General features: G+C 52.6%; 2 protein-coding genes across 7 annotated transcripts; one reads left to right on the forward strand and one right to left on the reverse strand.

The window, feature by feature from the left end:
* The first annotated feature begins 1,067 nt into the window (after window positions 1–1,067).
* On the forward strand, window positions 1,068–2,748 carry EVA1B (eva-1 homolog B). Of its 3 annotated transcripts, none has more exons than XM_047725599.1 (3): window positions 1,068–1,292; window positions 1,726–1,798; window positions 2,047–2,748. In XM_047725599.1, exons 2-3 carry the CDS (start codon window positions 1,732–1,734, stop codon window positions 2,475–2,477), a joined length of 498 nt encoding a protein of 165 aa, XP_047581555.1. In that variant the 5' UTR covers window positions 1,068–1,292; window positions 1,726–1,731; the 3' UTR covers window positions 2,478–2,748. The 3 variants fall into 3 exon arrangements, with proteins under 3 accessions (XP_047581555.1, XP_047581553.1, XP_047581556.1); XM_047725597.1 differs by having other exon boundaries at window positions 1,074–1,292; window positions 1,696–1,798; XM_047725600.1 differs by lacking the exon at window positions 1,068–1,292 and adding an exon at window positions 1,341–1,555.
* A 108-nt stretch (window positions 2,749–2,856) lies between these two features.
* SH3D21 (SH3 domain containing 21) lies at window positions 2,857–17,912 on the reverse strand. Of its 4 annotated transcripts, XM_047725594.1 has the most exons (17): window positions 17,857–17,912; window positions 17,426–17,576; window positions 17,106–17,263; window positions 16,939–17,002; window positions 16,565–16,683; window positions 16,237–16,327; window positions 16,006–16,061; window positions 15,870–15,915; window positions 15,620–15,720; window positions 15,416–15,502; window positions 15,207–15,249; window positions 5,345–5,438; window positions 5,195–5,247; window positions 4,971–5,065; window positions 3,946–4,817; window positions 3,788–3,851; window positions 2,857–3,711 (listed from the first exon to the last, which is right to left on the reverse strand). In XM_047725594.1, exons 2-17 carry the CDS (start codon window positions 17,427–17,429, stop codon window positions 3,640–3,642), a joined length of 2,019 nt encoding a protein of 672 aa, XP_047581550.1. In that variant the 5' UTR covers window positions 17,430–17,576; window positions 17,857–17,912; the 3' UTR covers window positions 2,857–3,639. The 4 variants fall into 4 exon arrangements, with proteins under 4 accessions (XP_047581550.1, XP_047581547.1, XP_047581548.1 ...); XM_047725591.1 differs by lacking the exon at window positions 17,857–17,912 and having other exon boundaries at window positions 2,857–3,705; XM_047725592.1 differs by lacking the exons at window positions 16,237–16,327; window positions 17,426–17,576; window positions 17,857–17,912 and having other exon boundaries at window positions 17,106–17,299.
* Between the last annotated feature and the right edge of the window lie 19 nt (window positions 17,913–17,931).

The raw sequence follows: 17,931 nt of genomic DNA on the forward strand, positions 1-17,931 counted from the left end.
AAATGCCTGCACACATGCTCACAAAACAGACTCAACAGTCACAAAGACACCCAGGAGTCCTTTCCCATCTCCGTGGGAGCCGGTCTGTCCTTTCTCCATCTAGATCTGCCCCCTGCTTGAACCCAGTCTCAGGACTGGGGATGGGGTCTCCAGCCTGGACAGACAGGGGGGTCACCGGCCCACAGGCCTCAGGCCGCGCCTTCAGCTATGTCTGCAATTTCCTCTCCCCCTTCCTTCCCTCCTCCTCTCTGAGGCTCCCGCCAAGAAGGCCTCCCCCTCACCCAAGCCCCAGCACAGGAAGGGGGGCCCAGAAGGTGGGGGTGCTGAGAGTCTGAGCAGGAAGAAGACCCAGGCTGCACACATGGATCACACAACACATGGAGCGCACAAGCGGAGCCCAGGTGGAAACGCCGGCAAGCGCAGGCGCAGGTTGAGCCAGGACAAAATGCATCTCCCGGGTAGGCTCTGGTGCAGAAGAGCACAGAGCCAGCAGAACCTCCAGGCGGGTTGGGCAAGGCTGACCTGCTCCCCGCTCCAAGCTCCAGCCCAACATTCATTAACCCCGTGTGACAGAAGTTCTGCCAGCTGGACGTGCTCTCCCAGCGGGAGCCCCCTCTGTTGTAAACTCACGATCTGGGGGAGGACTGCAGAAGAGGGGCAATCTTCCTGGGTGAGAGGGCCTTCTGGAAGGAAGAGCAAGGTGTAGAGAAGAGGTTAAGAGCCCCGGGCTCTAGGGGCCAAGAGCACTGGGTTCAAATACTGACCCTTTAGTCAAGTTATTCAATCTCCGTGACTCGGTTTACTTATCTGCCAAGTGGCGACAATGGTACTCACTTTATAGGATTGTTAGAATTAAATGAAAGAATATTACAAAGGGCACATACATATACACACACAGAGAGACATAGGCAAAACTTCATTATTTTTGTTATTAGTAGCTTGGGGGCGGGACCCTGCCACCAGCCTCCCCAGCGGTTTCCTGTGGGAGAGCAGACGGCCCCGCCGGCCTCGCTCCCCCTCCTCCCAGTCGCTCGCTCCTCTCCCCTTCCTCTCCCGGCCCTTTTCCTCCCCGCCTCCCCCCGCCCCGCCCCGCCCCGCCCCTCCTCTTTCCTCGGAGGAAACTTTCGGCCGGCTGGTCCATCGGCCCGTGTCCGGCCCGCGCTGCCGCGACCTGGGAGCCGAGCCGGGCAGGCGGGGAAGCTGGGACCGGACGGGGCGGGAGCGGCCGGGTCTTGGGTGTATGCGGCCGCCGGACGCGCCGGGGCCGGCAGCGGGGAAGCGGGGCGCTGACGGTGAGTGAGCCCCGGCCTTTGGGCCGGTGGGTCCCAGCGGGGCGGGCTGGAGGGGAGAGGGAGGCGGCTTCGCCTCTGGAGCCCGCCCTGGGAGTGGAAAAGGCACTCGCGTCTCGCTCCTCCATCCCACTACCGGGACGGCGAAACCGGGCGTCATTTGGGGACCCCACAAGGGGGCGGAGCCTCCTGCGGCCCACTTCCCTGACCCCTCAAGTTGGAGGGGCGTCTGCGTCCAGGGAAAGGATCTCCCAGGCAGGGCCCAGGTCTGTAACAAAGTTAGAGAGCTGCTGTCTCCAGTTTGGACCCCGGGACTGCTCTTCCAGCGAGGGGAGCTACCCGGAGGAGGCGGGGTCAGGATCAGCTCCGGGCTGGGGATTGGGATCTGACCTTGCTGACCCCGCAGGCTGACGGGGGGCTTGCCATCCGCCCCCAGAGCAGCATGGATGCCCCACGGAGGGACATGGAGTTGCTGAGCAACAGCCTGGCGGCCTACGCGCACATCCGCGGTGAGGGCGGGCCCCGGGGGGCATGGGCCCCTCCCTGACCCTCTGAGGCCCCACTCCCCTTCCCTCCCCACCTCCCAGCCCTATCCTCCCCGTCCCTCGCTGACCGATGGCGGCTACCTAATGCCTTTCAAATAAGGAGGACTGCCCTTGCCCCCCAAACTTCGAAACTGGAGTCCTTCCGCAGTGGAATAACTCCCACCCGCCAGGGAGGCAGGGCTCCTCCATGACTTCTGCCCTCTGACCCCCAGCTAACCCCGAGAGCTTTGGCCTCTACTTCGTGCTGGGAGTCTGCTTTGGCCTGCTGCTAACGCTGTGCCTACTAGTCATCAGTATCTCCTGCGCTCCCCGCCCGCGGCCCCGGGCCCCTGCTCCGCGCCAGGACCCCCGCAGCAGCACCCTCGAACCCGAGGACGACGAGGACGAGGAGGAGGACACGATGACGCGGCTGGGCCCGGACGACACGCTGCAGGGCCCAGAGCTGACGGCTGAGCCAGACGGGCCGCTGAGCGTAAACGTCTTCACGTCCGCAGAGGAGTTGGAGCGGGCGCAGCGCTTGGAGGAGCGGGAACGGATCCTAAGGGAGATTTGGCGCACTGGGCAGCCGGACCTGCTGGGCACTGGCACGCTGGGGCCTAGCCCCACGGCCACAGGCACCCTGGGTCGCATGCACTATTACTGACCGGCCCTTTCCCGCTGCAAGGGGCTCTGCGTACTGGACATGCGCAGGAACTCACAGCTGCCCCAGGACATTGGGACTGCCCCTGCCCACGGTGCTATGGAGGCCCCGCCCCCACGGCTCCCCAGTGCCATTGGACCTGGATCCCCACCTTCTGAGATCCCCAGTCCTGCCAGAAAGCCCGCGGGGGAGGAGGACAGGGCACAGGGTCCCCAGCCCTTCTCCTGCGATTGGTTAAGAGATAAGTAACCAATGAAAACTGCATTCTCAGTGACTCAGTCTCCCTTTCTTACTTCTGTCCCCAACGTTCTCCAGGCTCCTGCCATGCAGGGGGACCCAGATTGAGACACGACTCGACTCTTTTAACCAGGCTGACCACCTCCATCAACACCTGAGCATACATGCTTGCATTCAGTTCACAGACTGAAAAAAAAACCACTCCCTCCACCACCTCACAGCCTCACGCACAGAACAAGTTATCACTCGCATTCCTTCCTCACAAATGCATTCCTTCCCAGGCGAAGGCCTGGGCGCACTTTGCCCCTGGGATCCTGCATCACTACACAAACACACACACACACACAGAGGCCCCGGGACCCTGCCCTTGATGCTGAGGCACTATTAGCCCGTGTTAACCGTGTGTGCCTGAGCGGGGCTCCGAGCAGAGAAGCGTTCCAGCGAGTTCTTCCGAGCGAACTATGGGGCCAACTGGGAGGGGTCCCGGCTCCAGAGCAGGCCCGCCCTCCTCCTCTGGCGCACAGCTGGATTCCGGAATCCGGGCCCGCGGGCAGAGCACGACCCCGCCTGGGCCCCTCCTGCCGGCCATTTCTCCAGCACCCGGCAGACGTCCGAAGGAGACACCCCCCACCCGCCCCCGCCATCCGGTGGATAAAAATAGCCGCGCGGAGGCCTTGGGATCGGTAATGGGAGCCACATGTTGGCCAGATGTGCCCGGGAGAGACCGTCCGGAATGCGGAGGGCCGGGAGCGCCTGGCAGGCCCCGCCCCCGCCACGCAGGCCCCGCCCCCGCACGGACAAGGCAGGCGCGGCGAGCGCGTACACTGCGGTTTACTTTCTTGCGTTTCTCAAAGTCGTGTGCAAGGACGTGGGTGGCCGGAGGCTGACTTGCTCCCAGGTCCCGCCATGGTCCCTGCCGGGCCCACCCTCAGTGCGTCTGCGTCTGCGCGTGGATGGAGCCCTGGGTCCGGGACTCCCGAGTCCCCTGCTTCATCTGCACCTAGTCGGGAGAGGGCGTCAGGACAGGCCTTCAGGGGAGGCCAGCCTCCAGCCCCTAAGACCCGCACCCCACCCACCTCCAGCAGCCGGCGCTTCTCCTTCTCTCTCTTCAGCTCCTCCCAGATGTCCGTCAGCTTCCTCCTGCGGACGGGAGGTCGAGGGGGAGGGGTGGGCTGGGCAGGCTTAGAGCCACCGGCCCCCTTCCTGACCCCGCTCCTCCCTCCTCCTCACTTACTCCAGCTGCACCCCCATCCGCTCCAGCGACCTCCTTAAAGATTCCATCTCGTCCTGTAGCCTCATGATATCGCCTCTGTCACTTTTGCTGTCCGTGAGATTTTGCGGAACCGGGGAAAGTGGGGTGGGAGTCTCTTGGGGGTCTGGAGTCGACTTGATAGAATGAGGATTCTTTTGAGCAGGGTCTACCTCTTTGGGGGCCACCTCCTCTTTGGGGAGTGCTGCCTCTTCCGGGGTACCCTCATGCTTCCCAGGTGCCTCCTGGAGGAGGGTTGTAGCCTTCTCAAGGGCAGGCATGGACCCTGGCTTGGACTTAGACTGGAATGGGGAGCCGTCGCTCTGATCAAGAGGGTGTGTATTCATGCAGAGATCAGCCTTCTCTGGCATGTGGGCCTCTTGGGATGGAGACTCATTGGCCACAGGAGATGTGAACTTCAGCAGGGCTTGCTCCGGAAAGAAGTGATGGAATTGAGTGTTGTCTCTAGTGCAGGCCTCTTTAGAGAGCACCTGCTCAGGAGTCAAGACCTTTTCCAGGGTGGGCACCTCATCCCCAGGAGGGACCATCTTTGGGCCAAGGAGTTCATCCTCTGGTGGGACTTCTGGGGCAGGGGCCGCATCCACAGAAATGAGGCTGTCTGGGCTGGGGGCCTTGTCTAGAGTCAGGCCCTCCTGTGGGGTGGGGTTCCCTAGGGCTGGGGCCTTGAACTCTAGAGTCAGGGCCCCCTCTGAGACGGGGACCTTATCTGGAGTCAGGGTTTCCTCTGGAGTGGGGGCCTTATCTGGAGACAGAGTCTTCTCTGGGCTGGGGGTCTTGTCCAGAGTGGGAGTTTTATTCACAGGAGAGGCCTTCGCTAGGCTGCTCTGCTCTTCCTCCTGTGGTGATGGGGGTGAGGGCTCAGCTGAGGGATGGGTACCTTGACAGTTTGAGTCAGGTTCCCCTTGGCCTGGGATCCTTCCCCCCTCACATATCCCAGGGATATGGGAACCGGACTCTGTCGGTGGTCCCGGTGTCTCAGGACCTCTTACCTGACTGGTTGCAGAGCGCTGCCGGGAAGCCTGGGTTTTTGGTCCCTTTCTACCAGGGTGGCCTGGACCCCGGCTGAGGAAGCTGCCACCGGAGCCTATGAGAGCAGAACCTCAGGGGTCCAGGGTCCTCTGACCCCAGGTCTCTCCCCGTCTCTGTCCTTCAGCACAGCTACCCTATCCCGGTCCCCCATTCCTTCCCACCAGAGGGAGGCAAGGAGACCTACCCAAGTCTCGGGAGGGGCGCTTCTGACTGTCTCCGCTGGGTGTCCAAGAAGGCCTGGAACATATCCCCATCAGACCAGGAGGTGGGCAACAGGGAGCAGCATTTCCTTTGTACTTTCCTCCTTCCCCAACCCCCCAACCCTGCTCCTTACTTGGCTTTGCTGGGCCCAGGGGGGGCTGTCACCAGCTTCTTGACTGTAGGGAGGACTGATTTGGGCGTCACCTTTTTTGGTTCCTTTATAGGAGCTGGGAGAGGAGAAGGGAGTGTGGCACTCATTCACTCCCTTATCCATCCATCTAACAGTTGCTGGCCCTGTCCTCTGCATAGAGGACGAGGGACAAGAGATGAACATTTGATTCTGCCTCTTCAGAACTCGGGGGAAGCCGACCACCCTCATGCCACATGGACATAAGGAACCATGGGAGCAACCCGAAGGGACACCTAGCAGGAGACAGTTGTCAGGGAAGGCTGTGGAGAGGACATGGCTTCATATCCTGCCAAGTTTTTTATCCATACTTTTTTTTTTTTTTAAGTAATCTCTGTGCCCAACATGTGTCTCAAACTCACAACCCCAAGATCAAGAGTTGCACGCTCTACAGACTGAGCCAGCCAGGCGCTCCTATCCATACTTTTTGACCTGCTCCCTGCTCAGTGCCCATGGCTGCCTCCCTGGTACAGACTTTATCTTTTTCTTAGCCCACAGCAATAGCCCTTCCCAATCCAACCCCCCTGCCCTAGAACTTCTTGGTCTTCTCTATCTCATTCACTCCCTTAGAGATCTCACCCAGTTTTATGGAGTTAATTAGCATCAGTAAGCCAATGACTCCCACATTTTCATCCGCAGCCTCTGAACTCCAGATTCCTATCCCAGTGTCCTCTCCCTTTCCACTCGGGGAGCTAACTGGCATCACACACTTAATAGACCCAACACTGAGCTCTCACTTCCCATCCCCCAAATCTGACTCTTTTCCAGTGTTCCCCACCTCCCACACTCACCCACACGCCCAGATGACAAAATGAGTCACCCTTGACCTCTCTCACTCCCTTATGCTGTACCATCCAAACCACGAGTAAATCCTGATTGCTCCACATTCAAAACAGGTCCTGAATTCAACCCTTAGAGTGCCACTAAGCACGCTAGCCCAAGGCACCACTCCTTTGGCCAGGACTAGGGCAGGAGCCTCCTACATGGGCCCTGGCCGCACTCCCCCTGCCTGCAGCGTGTTCCCACAGCAGTCAGGGTGGGCTCGGCTTCCAAGAGGGAAGCAGACATAAGCAAAAGTAGACTGTATTGTATGTGAGAGAGTTACTGGCTGTTACTGAGGAAGAACAAGCAGGGGAATGTCAATTCTAAATGGGGTGGTCAGAGGTGGCCACGCTGAGAAGGTAAGGTCAGAGTGAACAGTCACACGCAGTGACCTTCACATCTGTGGGCACCGAGCAGCTGCTCCGGCCTAGGCACACACACCTGCTGGCGTTTAGTCACATACACGGTCTCACATGCAGACATGCACACGAATCCTGACGGGATGCACAGTGTGCTGGTGCAGACCCCGGAGCCGGAAGCCAGGCTCTGACGTCCCGCTCCACTCCGCGCCAGCTGTGCAAGGACCAGCTGTGTCACTTAGCCGCCCTGTGCCCTGGTACCATGTCTGTACAACGTGCATAATGACAGTATCCACCTGGTGGGGGGGGCTACTATGAGGTTGGAGGGACCCCACTCGTGTGAGCTGCTTAGAAGAGTATGGAGCATGGAGTCAAAGCTCCGTGAACGTTCACTCTGACTTCAGTTTCTCGTGCGTTAATGGATGAGGAGCTTGGGAGGGCCCTCCCACTAGAAAGCAATCCTGTCCCCCGGAGGATACACTTTTGAGGCACTGGTGGACCTCAAAGAAGCAGGGGAGGTCCACGAAAAGGGAGAAACTGAGGCCAGAAAGGTAGTAGGAGGGCCATGCTACTACCTGTGATGGGCCTGTGATGAGGAACCGATACCCGGGAGTGGGGGGGCACCTCCTGAGCCCCCGCCACAGGCCCCAAGCTTGGTAGCAACACAGCAGTGCCACCCCTTTCTTCTAGAGGGCTCTGGTGATCTCTGGTCTCTGGTGATTGGTGCCCTTTGGCTCCCAGCAGAAGTAGAAGCAAGACCTCTCTGGAAGAAGGCTTCCCCTCCCGAGGCGGGAACTCCCTCAGGTTAGGATCAAGTCCTGAGCTCACACACCAAGATCACAAAACACACGAAAAGGCAGGCCACTGACAATGGGAGTCAGCAGATATGACGCACAGCAGGTGCTAGAATTGTCAGAGAGCACAGCTGTGCTACGGGGCAGGCAACAAAGGGACCATCGGGAATAAACAGGCAAGTCTGGGGGCGGGAAGGAAAACTGAGTGACTAGAGATGAAAAAGAGCATTCTTTTTTTTTTTTAATCTTTTTTTTATTTTTATTTTTATTTTTTTTTAAAGATTTTATTTATTTATTTGACAGAAGAGATCACAAGTAGACGGAGAGGCAGGCAGAGAGAGAGAGAGAGAAGCAGGCTTCTTGCTGAGCAGAGAGCCTGATGTGGGACTCGATCCCAGGACCCTGAGATCATGACCTGAGCCGAAGGCAGCGGCTTAACCCACTGAGCCACCCAGGCGCCCCTTAATCTTTTTTTTAAAGATTTTATTTATTTATTTGACAGAGAGAGATCACAAGTAGGCAGAGGCAGGTAGAGAGAGAGGGGGAAGCAGGCTCCCCGCTGAGCAGAGAACCCAATGTGGGGCTTGATCCCAGGACCTCAAGATCATGATCTGAGCCGAAGGCAGAGGTTTAACCCACTGAGCCACCCAGGCGTCTCAAAAAACAGCATTCTTGAAATAAATCAAATATAGGTTAAAGAGCAGGTAAAACAGCCAAAAAGCCAGGGAGAGAATTAGTAAGCTGGAAGCATAGTGATAGAAGGAGCAGAACATTTGGAAGCAGTGGTGGAAAGAATGCATAATGAAAGGGGGTTTGGCTACCGCTGAATGACGTAGTAGACAAATCCTCACCTCACAAGGCAACTAGAAAGCTGGACAAAACCACCACTGCCGGGCTTTGGAAATGGACCAAAGGCATACAATAACCTGAGAAGCATTTTACGCTTGATGGCGCCCTTGCTGGCGCCTGCCCCCATCCCTGCCGCGCTCCCGCCAGCCTGGTCTGTGCAGACACTGCTCTGCAGCGAGGGGCTGGTTGCAAGGATTGGCAGCTTTGCTGCTACAGTGGAGGGAGGTAACTCATTAGGGTGCAGCCTTGGACTTGGCACTGGTTTCATAGACAGGACACCAAAACCACAAGCAACCAAAGAGAAAATACAGACATGAGACTTCCTTCAGATGTAAAACTTTTGTGCATTAAAGGACACCAGTAAGGGCGCCTGGGTGGCTCAGTGGGTTAAGCCGCTGCCTTCGGCTCAGGTCATGATCTCAGGGTCCTGGGATCGAGTCCCACATCGGGCTCTCTGCTCAGCAAGAAGCCTGCTTCCCTCTCTCTCTCTCTCTCTCTGCCTTCCTCTCCGTCTACTTGTGATCTCTGTCAAATAAATAAATAAAATCTTAAAAAAAAAAAAAAAAAAGGACACCAGTAAGAAAGTGAAAAGACAACAGGATGGGGGAAAATATTTGCAAAGTCAATGCCCAATAAGGGACTTTTCTCAAGACACTGAAAAAACTCTAGAAGTCAACAGTCAAAAGTCAACGAACCTGATGAAAAAAGAGGCAAAGGACCCAAATAGACATTTCTCCGAAAGACATACAAATTGGGAATAAACCTATGAAAAGACATTCAACATGTAAGCGGGCAGAGAAAGGTAGAGCAGATCCACAACGAGATACCACCCCACACTGACTAAGATGATTAGGACAAAAAAGAGAGTAACAAATGTTGGTGAAGATGTGGAAAAAGCAGAACCGTCCTGCATTGCTGGTGGGAATATAAAACGGGACAAGCATTTTGGAAAACTGACAGTTCTTCTCAAAGCTAAACCCAGAGCTCTCCTAGCGGCCAGAGATCCCTTTCTTAGGCATATACCCAAGGGAAATGGAAACAGCCAACACAAAAACTCGTACACAAATGTTCCTACCCCCAAAAGTAAAAACGACACAATGTCCACCGGCAAATAGATGGATAAAATCTCAGACATTCACATAACAGAATATTATTGGGCAACGAAAGGGAATGAAGTACAACACATACTAGAGCAAGATGAAGCTTGGAAACAAAAGGTGCAATAGAAAAGGGTTTTCACGGGACGCCTGGGGGGCTCATCAGTGGAGCATGAGGCTCTAGATCTGGGGGTGGTGAGTCTGAGGCCTATGTTGGGTGTAGAGATTACTTTAAAAAACAAATAATTAGGGGCACCTGGGTGGCTCAGTGGGTTAAGCCTCTGCCTTCAGCTCAGGTCATGATCTCAGGGTCCTGGGATTGAGCTCCTCATTGGAGCTCAGCAGGGAGCCTGCTTCCCCCTCTATCTCTACCTGCCTCTCTGCCTACTTGTGATCTCTCTCTCTGTCAAATAAATAAATAAAATCTTTAAAAATAAATAAATAAATAATAATAAATAATTAAAAAAAAAAAACAAAAATGAAAATAAAACTGATTCGAGAATTTTAGCTAGATTTCTGGCCAGCCATGTTTACCCGGGGACCAGGAAACAGAAAGAACACTGCAAGCTTCCTAAAATGCAAGATTCCCTCCCATCTGAGTTCCAAGGTAAAGCCGTTTGAACAGCAGTTGTAAAAGGGTCTTTGCAAATTTAATCAAGTTAAGAGGACTGCCTGGTTGGCTCAGTCATTAAGCATCTGCCTTTGGCTCAGGTCATAATCCCAGGATCCTGCGATCGAACCCCTCATCAGGCTCCCCACTCCTCAGGAAGCCTGCGTCCCCCTCTCCCACTCCTCCTGCTTATGTTCTCTTGCTGTCTCTTTGTCAGATAAATAAACAATTAAAAAAAAAAAAGAGAGAGAGAAGGTTACACTCTATCAGGGCCTTAAACCAGTGACTGGTGATCTTATTGGAAGAGGAAAATTTGGACGCCCACACAGTGAAGACAACAACGTGAAGACAGGCAGAGAAGAGTGGTAGATATACCTATAAGGCAAGGATAGCCAGCGACTCCCAGTAGCTGAGAGACGAGGAGAGATGCTTCCCCTCCACTCTTCACAGAAAGCATGGCTATGCCAACATCTTGATTTTGGATTTCTAGCCCCCAGAACCATGAGAGATTAATTTTCTGTTGATTTAAGCCAAACAAAACAAAGAAGAAGAAAAAGAAAGAATTTCAGCCAAACTTTCGGGTAACTTTTTTTTTTTTTTAAGATTTTATTTATTTATTTGACAGAGAGAAATCACAAGTAGGCAGAGAGGCAGGCAGAGAGAGAGGAGGAAGCAGGCTCCCTGCTGAGCAGAAAGCCCGATGTGGGGCTCGAACCCAGGACCTGGGATCATGACCTGAGCCGAAGGCAGCGGCTCAACCCACTGAGCCACCCAGGCGCCCCTTTCCTGTAACTATTAAAGAAATTTTAAAAAAAGAAAGAAAGAAAGAAAAAGGAAATGGGAGTAGTTTAAAATCTTCCCATAATGGAAAACAAAACAAAATGAAAAGAAAGGACCAGATGGATTTATAGGCAAGTTTTATCAACTCTCTAGGAATGATGATGCCATCTTTTTTTGGTTTTCTCCCAAGTAAATTGTATCCCTAGTGTGGGGCTCAAGCTCACAACTCTGAGATCAAGAGCCGTACACGTTTCGGACTGAACGAGCCATTTGCCCCCATGATGATTCCCATATTTTTAAGATCTACCAGATAATTAAAAAACAAAATGTGTACCCTTTAACTCATTTATGGGGCCAGTATAATATTCATTATCAGAGGAGGACAGTAAAAATAAATGCTGAAACCTTAAGAAAAAGGTTTATGGGGGCTCCTGGGTGGCTCAGTGGGTTAAAGCCTCTGCCTTCGGCTCAGGTCATGATCCCAGGGTCCTGGGATCGAGCCCCACATCGGGCTCTCTGCTCAGCAGGGAGCCTGCTTCCTCCTCTCTCTCCGAGGCCTGCCTCTCTGTCTGCTTGTGATCTCTGTCTGCCAAATAAATAAATAAAATCTAAAAAAAAAAAAAAAAAGAAAAAGGTTTATGAAAAGATAACAGTATATGATAATAGTATATGAAAAGATAATAAAACCATAACCAATTTAATTGATCCTAAGAATACAAGGTGGCTTAACATTAGAAAATTCTACAAATGTCTTTTATCACATTGACAGATTAAAAGAGAAAACTCAGAGAAATCATTTCAAAAGATTCACATAAACAATTTGGAAAAAATTCAGCACATACTCATAAAAATTATAAATAAACTAGAAATAGAAAGGCCCTTTCTTAATCTGACAAAAAAAAATATCTAAGAAAAGATCTAGGGACACCTGGGTGGCTCAGTCAGTTAAGGGTCTGCCTTCAGCTCAGGTCATGATCCTGGGGTCCTGGGATTGAGCCCCACATCGGGCTCCCTGCTCAGCAGGGAGTCTGCTTCTCCCTCTCCCTCTGCCTGCTGCTCCCTCCTACTTGTATGCTCTCTTTCTCTCTCTGTCAAATAAATAAATAAAATCTTTAAATAAATAAATAAAAGAAAAAAAAAAAGGTTCTAAGTAAGTCTCACTGTTAAAGGAGAAAAGCTGGAAACATTCCACTTAAAATCAGGAATGTGGTAATGATGTTTAACACGACAACTTCTATCCATGTGTTGAGTCCCCCTAACCACTATAATAGAATGAGAAAATAAAATGAAAAGACATAAGGAGTGGAAAAGACAGAGCAAAATTGTCATTAGTCACAGATGACATGACTATCTTCATAGAAAACTTACTGAGAAGCTAGAGATGGGGGGGCCTGGGTGGCTCAGTTGTTACACATCTGCCTTTGGCTCAGGTCATGATCCCAGCATCCTGGAATAGAGCCCCAGTCCTGCATCTTGCTCTCTGCTGAGCAGGAAGCCAGCTTCTCCCTCTCCCACTCCCACTGCTTGTGTTTTCTCTCTCTCTATGTCTCTCTCTCTCTGTGTCAAATCAATAAATAAATAAACAAACAAAAGCTTTAAAAAAAAAAAAAAAGAAGCTCAAGATAGGGGCACCTGGGTGGTGTAGTTGGTTAAGCATCTGACTTGGTTTCAGCTCAGGTCTTGACATCGAGCCCCACAATGGGTTCCACACTCAGCACGGAGTCTGCTTGAGATTCTCTCTCCCTCTCCCTCTGCCCCTCCTACTTGTGCTCTCTCTATGAAATAAACAAATAAATCTTTAAAAAAGGAAAAAAAGGGGCGCCTGGGTGGCTCAGTGGGTTAAAGCCTCAACCTTCGGCTCAGGTCATGATCCCAGGGTCCTGGGATTGAGCCCCACATCGGGCTCTCTGCTCAGCAAGGAGCCTGCTTCCTCCTCTCTCTCTGCCTGCTTCTCTGTGATCTCCGTCTGTCAAATAAATAAATAAAATCTTAAAAAAAATAAAAAATAAAAAAAATAAAAAAGGGAAAAAAAAGGCAGGGGAGGAGTTGCCTGGGTGGCTTAGTTGGTTAAGCATCTTCCTAAGGCTCAGGTCATGGTCTCAGAGTCCTGGGATCACGCTCCACATTGGCCTCCCTGCTTAGCGGGAAGTCTGCTTCTCCCTCTGGCCTTCGCCCCATTCATGTTCTCTCTTGCTTCCTCTCTCTCTCTTAAATAAACAAATTTTTTTAAAAGTACAGATAAATTATTAGAAATAATCAGTTTTTAGTACCATGACCGGCTATGAAATCAATATACAAAAATCAATACATTTCTATATTCTTGAAATAAACAGGATATTTAAAAATAAAGTTTAATTATTTATTTATTTATATATTTTTTAAGATTTTAAGGATTTTACTTATTTATTTGAGAGAGAGCATGAGCGGGGGTGAGGGAGAGGGAAAAGGAGACTCTCCGCAGAACAGAGAGCCTCATGTGGGGCTTGATCCCAGGACCCTGAGATCATTACCTGAGCCAGAGGCAGACACTCAACCGACGTTGCCACCCAGGTGCTCCTAAGATTTTACTTTTTTAAAGATTTTTATTTATTTATTTGACAGAGAGAGACACAGTGAATGAGGGAACACAAGCAGGGGGAGTGAGAGAGGGAGAAGCAGGCTTCCCGCTGAACAGAGCCCCCGATGCGGGGCGGGGGCTCTATTCCAGGACGTGGGGATCATGACCTGAGCCAAAGGCAGATGCTTAACTGAGCCACCCAGGCGCACCAAGATTTTATTTTTAAGTAATATTTACACCCAACATGGGGCTCAAACTCAAAACCCTAAGATCAAGAGTGGCACGCTCCACCAATGGAGCCAGCCAGGGGCCCCTATCTAATTTTTTAACAGACATAACAAAAAAGTCTGAGGCATCTAGAAATAAATCTTATGAAAGCTATGCAAAATTTATAAGCAGAGAGTAATACAGGGTGCTAGAACAATTTATTGCCCATATGGAAAAAAGTAGAATTGGGTTACTCATTAAAAATCAATTCCACAAAGATAAAGGCACTTAAAAACAAAAGGCAACACTTTAGAAGTTTTAAAGAAAATGTAAATGACTTTTCTGAACTTGGAGCAGGAAAAACCTGCTAACCATGAAAGACTGATATGTCTACATTAAAATTAAGAACTCCCATTCATCACAGAACACCATTATACAAAAAGAGATGACAAGCCACAATGAGAGAAAATATCTGTAAGGCATGTAACCTGCAAAGGATTGGTATTCAGTATATATAAAGAACCCCAACCAATTATAACCAGGGAAATGCAAATGGAGTCACAATGAGATGCTATTCTATACCTACTAGATTCACACACAAAAGAAGTAAAATCTGGTAAAACCAAGTGTTGAAGAGGATTTGGAAAAACAGGCTCTCATACACTGATGGTGTAACGTTAAAGTACACAATCACTCTGAAAGCCAAACTGACTTTATCTCATAAAAGTTGAATATTCACAAATCCTACGATCTCGAATGGCATCCCTAGTATTGTATCCTAGAGAAATGATTGTACCTGCATACCAGAACACAGGCACAGAATTGTTCATGGCAGCAGTATTTGTTGTGACAAAAACTAGAAACAATGAAAATGGCTAACATCAGGAGGAGACCAGAAACATACATAAACTGTGGTAAATTCCCTGCAAGGAATATTATACAGCAGAGAAAAATTAATGAACTTACATCTAGATATGACATAGATTAATCTTAAAAATATAATGTTGATCGGAAAGAGCAAGTCCCAGAAGACTATAAACATGACACCATTCTTATCAAGCTTAAAAATAAGCAAAAATTAATTGATGCATTATTTAGGCACATACATAGGTAAGTAAATTAAAGAACTCGGAATTATAAAAACAAAATTCAGAATCGTGGTTATCTTTTGCGGTGAGGGTAGGGAATAGAATGGGAAGGAAAAGGAGCACACAAACCACTAACAATAATCTAGTTCTTGGGTTTGGTGACAGCTCATGAATGTTCACGGGTGTTCATTATTGTTTTTTTTTTCCCCATTATTGTTTCAAAGCACATTATGTGCAGTTTTGGCATGTGTTAAGTATTCCATTAAAAGAGAAGTAAGACATCCCCACAGAACTATTCACTGACACATTCATGTGTTGTGCAAACACACAACACAGTCTCAAAAACACAGACTCATTGATCACTGTATTTCCTTATAAAATGAAACAAATCTAAACATGTTGATAGCCACATTCTCAAAACACACAAAGAAATACAATACACACACACACAAACTGACACATTTCTACACAATGACCCACACAGATACCTACCAGATCTTTAACCTACAGAGGTAGCTCCTAAGGAACTATAATACAGCACCACTGGGAAGCTGTGGGTGTTTACGGGCAACTAAACTGGTGGGGCCCCAGATAGCAAAATCCCACCACCTCCCCCCTCAAATCCCAGGCTTCCCAGGCACCCACCTGATTCCCGAGACACCATTTTCCGTGGGGTCAGCTTTTTAACCTGTGAAGAACAAAGTTATCAGAATCTGATGAGTTCCCACATTTCTAGATTCACTGTCATTTAGGGGTAGCCTAAATGCCCACTGAGCACCACCACCCCCAACTTTGTCCAGGGCAGCCTGCCCGCCCTCCTGACCCCCAACTTGAATGCCTGCCCCCATACTCACTGGGGGTGGGGGGAGCACAAAGTTGTCAGGGAAAACTCCTCTTCGGCCTTGAGACTCTCCTTCCCACCAGCCCTTATCCTCTGTGGTCTGGGAGAACAAGATACATGGGGAGGTGAGCCAGGAACCCAAGTTCCTGCCTTCCCGGGTCCCACGGCTTCTCAACGTGCCCTTCCTGGCCACCTCCCCTGCCCTGTGCTTTCCTACCTTCCTCAGTACTTTCACTTCGTCCCCCCTCCGCAGCGCCAACTCATCTGGGGCCTCAGGCTGGTAATCGAACAGGACCCTGTAGATCTCAGGGCGGGAGACTGTAGGGGGGTGGTCAGTCCACTAAAGCCAACTGCTCTCTCCAGATCATTCGGACACTCCCTCCCCCATCAGCTTGGTTGGGTTCCCCCTTCCCCAAGTCAGCTAGGCTCGGAAGGGGTTCCGAGGAACCCTTGGGCTGGGTGCTCACCTGTCCGCAGGTAGTCTGGAGGGCTGTCATAGGTCAGACTGCTCAGCTAGTGGGGGCAAGGGGAGGGAGGAACAAACTGAGCCTCCACCCCTCTAAGAAGAACTCGCGAGGTCTGTGCCCACTGCACCCAGTTTACCTTGGGAGGCCGCTGGGTACCAGGGCTGACTGAAGGCATGTCTGGGTTCCCGAGGCCTGGTGGGGACAGTGAGGTTAGGGGGGTGTGCTAATTCAGTTTAGATCATGGGAGAAGTCAAAGGGGTCACAGGGTCAGGATGCGTGGATCACAGGCTCAGGCCACTGGAAGGGTCAATGGAGACTGCAGAGTCTGGTCACAGGGGTTCACGGGGTCACAGGGTGCAGGTCTCACTTGGGGGCCCACTGTCCAGCAACTCCACAAAGTTGGATGGGAAGGCTCCCAGCTGCCCGTTCTTCTTCCCCAGCCACCAGCCGTCCTCAATCTGGGGAGGAGGAGGACGCAGGGCCATCTGGTTCTGCCCCAAGGGTCTCTCAAGAATTCTTCCACCCTTGTTTCTGCCCCGATTCTGCCCAATGCTCCCTCCTCCCTTGCTCCCTCACTTTCCCACTTCTGTGTCCCTCAGCATCCCCAACGCCCACACCCTCTCTTCACACATCTCTCACGCAGGGACGAGCTCCAGCATCTCCGCCCAAAGCCTCTCATCACTTCGTCCCCTCACCTCCTTTATCACTTCCACAGTCTCCCCAGCTTGCAGCTTCAGCTCGTCTGCCTGCTCTGGGCTGTAGTTGAAGTTCACCTTGCACCATCTTTGGGGGCCCCGAGATTTGGCAGGGCGACCTGGGGTCAGATGAGAGAGAAAGAGAGGCCGCTGGAGCCGCGCGCCCCAGTCCCCTGAGCTGCGAGAGGGGCGGGCCGGGGGCTCCCAAGCCAGAGCCCCAGGCCCCGCCCCAAGGTGGAGCATTGTACCCAAGAACCAATCACAGACCGCGGAGTGCCCCAGCGGCCCCGCCCAGAGCCGCGCCCAGAGCCGCCTGCTGGGGCTTTCCGAGCTGGACGGGTTCCGCCCGCCCGCCCACTGGGCCTGGCGCTCACCTCGGTGGCGTGCATAGCGCGGGCTCGGCGCCTCCCCGGCGGCGCGCAGACACTCCGGGATCGCCTGGAAACGAACGCAAGGAGACCGGAGTGGGGCGGCGGCTCTCAGCTCCGGGGGTGGGCACGCATTGAGACCCTCAACCACCCGACCTGCGGCCTGGCCTCACCTGGACCAAGCGCTCGGGAAAGAGACCACAACGACCCCCCAGCTCTCCGCGCAGCCAGCCCCGTGAGGGCCCCTCAGACACCTGCCGGACCACGTCCCCGGGCGCCAGACTCAGCTCGTCCTCTTTCTGCGCGCGGTATCCGGCCAGGACCAGCACCTCTGGGGACAAAGGACGGGGTAGGGGCGCAGCTCAGAAGGGACGGGTCTGGACACACGGGCTTAGGCGCGAGTCCCGAACTCCGCATAAAGGACAGCGGGAGAGCGGGGTGGTGGTGTAGACTTCTCTTGCCTTTTCCGCTCCCGCAAACCCTCTGCACATACCCATAGCTTCCGGGTCTTGCTCCAGAGCCGGGCTGGGAGTACAGTGCTGTCCCGTGGGCTGCCGAGTACTGGGCCAGGGTAGGGTGGGACAAGCTGCAAGGATGTGAGGCGAAGAAGGCGGAGACGCTAGCGGATAGGTCGGCCCCAGGTGCTGGGAGTGGGTGTGGGAGAGGGGGTGGCCTGGCTCAGCAGGTTCGGCCCCCAACCCTGGAATGGAGACTCCAGGGTCTCTGGCCAGTGCTGGGGCCGCAGCTCCCCCACCTGCTCTTCCTGGCCCAGTCACTTAAATTCCAGTCTAGCCGCCTCTCCTCCCTCTAGCAGCCATAGGCCCTGAGGCTCCCACCCACCGTGGGCACAAAGCCCTTTCTGGCCTACCTTCTCCCCTCAGGCAAGCTGTGAGCTGCACAGGAAGAGGTGGGAGAGGCACATACCAGGGTGGGGCCCCCAGCAGGCGGCAGCGGCTCCGAGGCAGGCCCTGGGCTGACTGGGTAGCTGCTCTGGTGTGC

Source organism: Lutra lutra, chromosome 4 (assembly GCF_902655055.1).
Source record: "Lutra lutra chromosome 4, mLutLut1.2, whole genome shotgun sequence".
In the NCBI taxonomy this organism is placed as follows: Eukaryota; Metazoa; Chordata; class Mammalia; order Carnivora; family Mustelidae; genus Lutra; species Lutra lutra.

Bases quoted from the DNA above. Each gene is read 5' to 3' on its own strand.
- SH3D21 (XM_047725594.1), bottom strand. The intron at 16,328-16,564 runs GTGAGGGGACGA...CCTCCTCCCCAG, and splicing joins CTGTGGAAGTGATAAAGGAG to ATTGAGGACGGCTGGTGGCT. The intron at 15,503-15,619 runs GTAGGAAAGCAC...TTGTTCTCCCAG, and splicing joins AAGTGAAAGTACTGAGGAAG to ACCACAGAGGATAAGGGCTG.
- EVA1B (XM_047725599.1), top strand. From the start codon at position 1,732: ATGGATGCCCCACGGAGGGACATGGAGTTGCTGAGCAACAGCCTGGCG. The intron at 1,799-2,046 runs GTGAGGGCGGGC...TCTGACCCCCAG, and splicing joins GGCCTACGCGCACATCCGCG to CTAACCCCGAGAGCTTTGGC.